General features: G+C 66.1%; 1 protein-coding gene across 1 annotated transcript; it reads left to right on the top strand.

The window, feature by feature from the left end:
• Positions 1–1,375: 1,375 nt before the first annotated feature.
• Positions 1,376–5,472, top strand: CUNH14orf180 (chromosome unknown C14orf180 homolog). Its single transcript, XM_032404707.1, has 4 exons — positions 1,376–1,524; positions 2,882–3,011; positions 4,705–4,749; positions 5,129–5,472. The coding sequence occupies exons 1-4, from the start codon at positions 1,414–1,416 to the stop codon at positions 5,470–5,472; spliced, it is 630 nt and encodes a 209-aa protein (XP_032260598.1). The 5' UTR covers positions 1,376–1,413.
• Positions 5,473–6,837: the final 1,365 nt, after the last annotated feature.

Raw genomic sequence — 6,837 nt, forward strand, 5'->3', positions numbered from 1 at the left:
CTCACACGTGTGCATACACGCTCACATGCACACACTCATGCTCGCACGCACACACACGCTCGTGCTCACATGTGTGCACACCCGATGCTGTCCCCAGTCCCGAGCGGTTCCTCACCTGAGAGGCCAGCAAGCCACCCTCCCTGCCGTGTCCCCCTCGCTGGGCTCGAGGCTCCTTCCCTGACTCTATTTGCAGTAAAACCCTGACGCTGAGGAGGAGAAAGCTGCTCCCTTTAGAAATAATTAAAGCCACCTGGCTGCGGAGTGCGGCTGTCATTCCCAGGCCCTGCACGGCTCTGCTGCTGACGCCTGCCGGGGCCGAGGGCGCAGCCACCGCGTCATCTCCCCGGGGAAGACTGTACGGAGGCCCCGCTCAACCCTCGAGGCCGTCTGGCTCTCAGGGGACCCTGACGGCACCATGCAGGGGACAGTGCGGACCCTCACCGTCAGCCCCGCTCTCAGCGCTGGGTGCGGGGGGCATCCTCGGAGGACAGAAGCCAGGGACGCTCCTCACAAAACCCAAACGTTCGCCATGTACAGAGGCGGCAGGGATGTCCGCAAAGGACCCCAGACCAGGGAGCCCCGGAGGAGCCTGGGGCTGGGGATAAGGAGGGGCAGGTGACCCCCACGCCACCCCCAACGCCTCTCGTTATCCAGGGGGAGGGGCAGAGACTGCCCTGGTGTCCGAGTGGCTGGGGAAGCCCTGGGCTCAATTTCTCCACATGTTCACTGAAGAGGGTGGGCCCATCACCGCCCCCCCTCCCAGGGCCCTGGAAGGACTAATGCTCAATGCCTGGCTTCACCTGCAGGGTGCCTGGCGCGGTCTGCGCCCACAGCAGGACCGGGGGAGGTCTCAGAAGTCAGGAACCCTTCAAAGGCGAATGAGAACCCACCAAGAGGGGCCGCGTCAGGGAGGACAGGCTCACGGGTGGACGTGGGGAGGCGCCACCTTACACCTAGAAAGTAAGCAGGTTAAACCTGGGACAGGGCGGGACAGACACACGGAGACAAGAGAGTCTGGGCGGGAGTCCCTCGCGGAGCTGGAGACCCTCTGGAGCAGCCTTCCCAGTCCCATGGAGCCCCAACAGTGCCCGGCCCTGGACCCCTTCCCTCACACCCCGGAGGCCCCCCAACATGACCTCAAAACATGCACATGACATGATCAAACGCACGCTTCCTGAGCACCCAGTGCCGGAGGCTGGTTGTAAGTTACCGACGGCAGCCCCGTGCAATACGGCGCAACCGTGAGGGCTGACGATGGGGGGCACTGGCCGCCGGGGAGGGTGCAGGGAGCACCGGAAGGGAAGCCCCTCTGCTCACGGGCAGGGCAGACAGACGTCCCCTCCGTCTACTCCTACCAGTGCTGCTCGTACAATAAATAATGTCCCTGCTTCTTTTAGGACCATGTTCCAATAAATGAGGACTGCAGGGCGAGCCTTGAGCCCCAACTCCCGGCCAGAGAAGCGACATCACACCAGGAAGAATGAAGAGGCCGCTCCGGGCTCGCTGATGCCCAGGGCAGGGAGGGTAAGGCTGGGTCCTGGACAAGAGCCAACCCCAGGATCCCAAGGCCAAGTGCACCAGGGTCAGCCACCTGGGCCCCCCGCCGGGGGCAGGGAAGGGAGCTGAGACAGGAGGCACGGTCCCTGTCCTTGCCCGAGCTGTCCTGGCCCCAGGAACCCCAGGAGAGAAAATCACCGGGGTCGGGAGTTGGGGGTTGGTGGCTCTTCAAAGGTTTGGTCTGGCAGAGAGGGTTGGAGACCCCTGGAGGGGACACGGCATGCCCAAAGGTGCAAGGCCAGGGCCGAGGGCAGGGGTACAGCATGCAAGGGCAGGGAGAGTGGGCCGGGAGAGAGCGCAGGTGAGGCAGAGAAAGCAGGAGCCATGGGGGTGCTCCAGATGCTTCCCCCGCATGGTCACTTTGCAGCCCAGGGAGGAGGGCTTGTGAGTGGGGGAGGGTGGACAGAGGAGGGCCAGGCCAGGGCAGTGGGGACCGACTTCAGACCTGAGTCCACACCTAGCCTCTGTACTCACTTCCAGGCTGGTGGCAGGCCACAGGCCCAGGCGTCCCACCAAGTGGAGGGGACAGCTCTGAGCTGGGCCCAACCCCAGGACTAGGAGGGTCCCATGTCCCCCAGAAGGCCAGCAGTAAGCTCTGTGAGACCAGGGCCTCCCAGCCAGGAGCCATTCAAAATGGGTGTACTCAGCTCAGAACAGCCTGTTGTCCCCAGTTTATAGGTGGGAACACTGAGGCTCAGAGCAGTCTAGCAGCTCCACATTCCAAACAGCACGGTGGGAGGGCAGCCCCTGGGCGGGCACCTGTGTCCAGGCTCTGTCCCGCCGCAGCCCAGGTCTCATGCTCAGATCCCTCGCCGTGTCCACAGGTGAGTGACAGACACCCGCTGTGTGACACAAGCCAGGCACTGACCCCGGACAGCCCTGGCTCAGGGCCCGGCCTCCTCCCCGGCCCCCGGGTGCAGAGGAGCCCTGGGGGCCCAGTGCTCCGGGATCCAGAGAGGTTTTGTGCGGGCAGCTCGGACAGGAAGACGGCCCTCGGTGGATAGCCACAGTTACTGATATGATCATCATTATTGTTACAGATACCGTCGGGGTTGGGGGGGCACGGTCCTGGGCGGCCATGAACACCGCCATCCGTTGTGATGGCCCCGATGGCTCTGTTCCAGCCCCCACCTCCCGGGAGCAGCCCCGCAGTCAGGCCGCCAGGCTGGGGCAGCAGGTGGGGCAGGTCCACGGGGGTCTCCACGCCCCCCATCGGGTCCCCCACAGAGCGTCCCTCTGCATAAACCCAGAGGAGGCAGCGGGGATCCTGGCCCCTGGGGGCTCACTTCTGCTCACTTCCCTCTGCCTCCCACCCCTGCCCCAGGAGGGCGACAGGAGGGGCCCCCCCTCCATCCTGAGGCGGAGCGGGCCGGGGTGCGGCAGCCACGGGGCCGAGCCACAGAGGACGTCGAGGCGTGTGCGGTTCCGGGAACCCCTGGAGGTGACCGTCCACTGTAAGAACGGAGCTCAGCAAACAGGCGCAGGGCCAGGTGGGGCGGGGGGCCACACGTCCCAGGACCTCACAGAGGGCCATCTGGAGGGACCACAGCCACCTGTCCTGTCTACAGACAGAACCCCAATAAAACCCGGCCCACGGCTCAGGCTAGACAGTAACAGTCAACAGAACAGCCACTAGCAGGAAAAAAGCAGATCAGAGCTGCCCAAATCGCAACTGTCCTCTCGAGGGAAGGCCAGTGGGCAGTGTCCCCAGCGCCCGCCCACCCTTCCCGCCAGCACTGGAAGCTTCCCGCTGCCCCTCAGCTGCCCCCACACCTGCGTCCCTCACTGCCCACCTCCCGAATTCTCCCAGCCCCAGCCGAGGTCCTGGGGTCCTCCTGCCCCAGAGCCCCTCCCCGCCACCTGCCCTCTCCTCCCCTGGCCCCTTCACTCCCTGCCCATGGGACTGGCCCCTGTATCAGCTAGCTACGCCATGTAACAAATTACCACAGACTTAGAAGCTTCGAGCAGCCCACGTTTATTATCGCGGTGACCCCGTGGGTCAGGGCTCTAGGCACGGCCTAGCTGTTCCTCTGCTCAGGTCTCCCAGGGCAGCTATCCAGGTGTGGGCCGGGGCGGCCTCCCAGCTGAGGCCTGGGGCCCTATTCCAAGCTCACAGAGCTGTTGCAGACTTTGTTTCCTTGCAGCTGTAGAACCCACAGCGGAGCACCTCCAAGACCAGGAGCAGACCCTCCCTTTTTTTAAAACAGCTTGCCTGATGAGGCCAGGCCCACCCAAGATAATCTCCCTTTTGATGGGCTCAGTCAGCTGATTGGGGTTTGCCGCTCAGTTGCAGAATCCCTCCCGCGTTGCCTTCTTCTGTTGGGTAGAAGTCACAGCCCCACACTAAGGGGAGGGGATGACACTAGAGGGGTAGGAACCACGGGGGCATCTTAGATCCTGCCCACCACAGCCCCCAGGCAAGGTACTTCCTGAGACCTGCTGAGTGATGGGTAAAACTCCCACCCAGCATGTGTTAGCTCCTCCCTGGATGGCCCGCCCTAAACGTCCAGTCCAGGCCTCAACCCCGCTCCCGAGGCCCGTGCCGCTCACTAGGCTCCTCACACCTGCTCTTCGCACCCGTCCCTTCCAGGTCCAGCGCTCGCCCCACAAGCACAGCTCTGCACTCCCCAGGAGCTTCCCAGCAGCCCTGGAGACAGACACTCAGCGGGCCGGGAATCTAGGCCCAGGCAGTCCAGGGGGTGGCCTGGGGCCCCCCGGTGCACTGTGGGGATGGGCAGGAGCGAGGGCCCTGCCCGGCCCTCTCCCAGTGCCAGCCCCTAGGGCCCTGCCCAGGGACCCCCGGCAGGCCCCTCCCCCAAGCCACCACGGGGTCACCACATCCACACTCCCACAGGCTCTGAGAGCAGCACCCAGCCTCTTGGGCTCCCCAAGTTCTGGCAGCCTGAGCCTGAAGCCGTGAGGCAGGGGGGGACCCCTAAGTGGTGCTGGGGCCGCTGGCCGGCCAGGGGGGGCGTGGATCTCCCACTTGTGAAACAGGGTAGCTGCATCTGACTCGCCCGTCTCAGGGTGCTTTGCGGGGTGGGCGTGAGATGCGAGGTCCTGAGGGCACGGGGCAGGCTGAGGCAGCGTGCGCCCCCAGGCAGGGGGCCCTCCCTGCCCAAGCCCACCCTCGGTTCTCCTTCCCAGACATCGCCCGCAGGGAGCCCACCACCACCACCACCACCACCAGGGGTGAGTCTGAACCCTCGCCCCCACCCCCGCATGCCGTGCCCAAGCCACCCTTGCCGCACACCCCTCACCCCCGGTGGCTCCAGCACGCCCCCCTCCCCCCCCCCCCCCCCCCCCGGCCCCCCCCGGCCGCCCCCCCCCCCCCCCCCCGCCCCGGCAAGGCCACTCCCTCAGCCAGGGTCCCTGACACACAGCATGGCCAGCAGCTCCCCTCTGCAGTCACTCCCCTTACTCCTTCCCCAAGGGAGGGTGCCGGGGCACAGCCGATGGGAGGCTCTTTCACAAGGAAGCCACCCAACACTGGCAGAGGCCCCAGGCAGGGAGGGGGGTGCCCCACGCCCCACGGGGACCATGGGGGGCACCCCAAGGACCCACTCCGAAGGAGCCCACCCTCGGGGTGAGCCTCCCTCTGTCTGCAGCCTCCCCACCAGCCCCGCAGGGAGGAGGGAGCCCCACAGGGTCCTCATGGTGGGGCTGGGCCTGCGGGCAGGGGTTCATCCGGGTCCCGCTCCGCCCCCAGCGCCCAGCCGGCCCAGGCCCCGAGGCGGCTCCCTGCTCCTGCAGCTGTCCGTGTGCGTCCTGCTGCTGCTGGTGCTGGGCCTGGTCTACGGCCGAGCCAAGCCCGTGGCGCTGGCCCTTGAGGACCTCCGGGCCCGGCTGCTGGTGCTCGCCCTGCGCCTGAGGCATACGGCCCTCACCTGCTGGCGGGGCCTCCTGCAGCGCTGACGGGGGCTGGCCGGACGCTCCCCTCCACGCCTGGGGCCCGGCCGGCCGTGCAGGGCAGGAGCGGGGGAGCCCCAGGTCAGGTGGGAGGGCTTCCAGCCGAGCCCGCCCCCTGCAACAGGCCCCTCTTGCTGCACATGCTAGGGTCCACCGTGAGGTTTTATTAGAAAGAGAATTCCACACAGGCTTCGGCCCTGAGAGCCCCCCCAGGCCCTCCCTCACCCCGGTGGGAACTCTCCGTACCCTTGGGCCAGGCCTGGACGTGGCCACACGCGGAGCCCCCTGAAGACAGGGACACCGGCCCTGTGTCCATGGGGCCCCTCGGAGGTGAAACTGGCCTTTGCTACTTCGGGCTTGCAGGGCCTGGACTTTGAAACCCCGTTGAGACGGGGGGTCTGGCTGTCGTGGTAGGGTCCTCCCTCCTGAAACTGCACACGGGGTGGGGGGCCTGGCATCTCCCCTTGTTTGTGGTGTTGGGATGCCAACCTCTGAGCCCAGGTCTGACTGCTCCCCGGGGCCCCAAGGCCTCAGGGACCCTCTCGTGCCCCGGGGGGACATACGTGCTGCCCCCCTCCTCAGCTGTCCACCTGGGAATGGCTGAGAGGGAGCTCGCTCCGCCCGGACCCCAACACCTTCAGAACACAGCCGCCCGTGCCGGGACCCCAGGCTGCGCCACGCGCCAGCCACAGGGCCTGTGTGTCCCATGACTGTGTGCAGACAGCGAGCCACTGCGGGCATTGCGAGGCCATGGGGAGACGTGGCAACAAACTCCAGGGCCCCCCCCAGACCCTGCATGGAGGGGGATGCCTGAACAAAGCAGGGAGGCCCATGGGCAGACGCCAGGAGGGACTGCCAGGAAGACGCCATCTCCCCCAGCCACCTTCAGACAAGTGTCCACGGGACGGCCAGTGCTGTGCTGCCCCTTCCCAGGGTTATGCCCTGAGTGCCCGTCCCCACTGCCTAAGCGGGGACACACTGAGTTTCTATTAAACCACACTGCCACCCCTTTTATTAGTCTGGGGATTTTTACCCAAAGGAGGGATATGGGGACCAGTTTCCTCGGCTAAAGCCCAGGTGGGGCGCAGGGGAGCCTTCCCTTCTAGGCCTCGGGCGCTAGGGTGGTGCTTTCCAGGATTTGGGTTTGGGGAGCCCAGAGCAGGGAGCCCAGTGGAGAGGAGGGGGCTGTCTCCGGGAGCGGTAGCCTCCAGGGGGTCCCGGCGGGGACCCCATCTCATCTCACCCCCATCCCTGAAGAAGACAGGCAGGTTACTGCCCCATACTCCAGGCAGGGAAACTGAGGCTCGGAGAGGTTGGGTCTCATGCCCAAACCCGTGGGGCAGGCACAGTCCTTGGGCTCAGCCCAGTCCA

The sequence above is a fragment of the Phoca vitulina genome, unplaced genomic scaffold, assembly GCF_004348235.1.
Source record: "Phoca vitulina isolate PV1807 unplaced genomic scaffold, GSC_HSeal_1.0 scaffold7, whole genome shotgun sequence".
Taxonomy (NCBI): domain Eukaryota; kingdom Metazoa; phylum Chordata; class Mammalia; order Carnivora; family Phocidae; genus Phoca; species Phoca vitulina.

What these genes read in the sequence shown, in the direction of transcription:
- CUNH14orf180 (XM_032404707.1), top strand. Translation starts at nt 1,414, where the DNA reads ATGAGGACTGCAGGGCGAGCCTTGAGCCCCAACTCCCGGCCAGAGAAG. An exon ending in CCTGGAGGTGACCGTCCACT is followed by an intron (nt 3,012 to 4,704) that starts GTAAGAACGGAG and finishes TCTCCTTCCCAG; the next exon opens with ACATCGCCCGCAGGGAGCCC. An exon ending in CACCACCACCACCACCAGGG is followed by an intron (nt 4,750 to 5,128) that starts GTGAGTCTGAAC and finishes CCCACTCCGAAG; the next exon opens with GAGCCCACCCTCGGGGTGAG.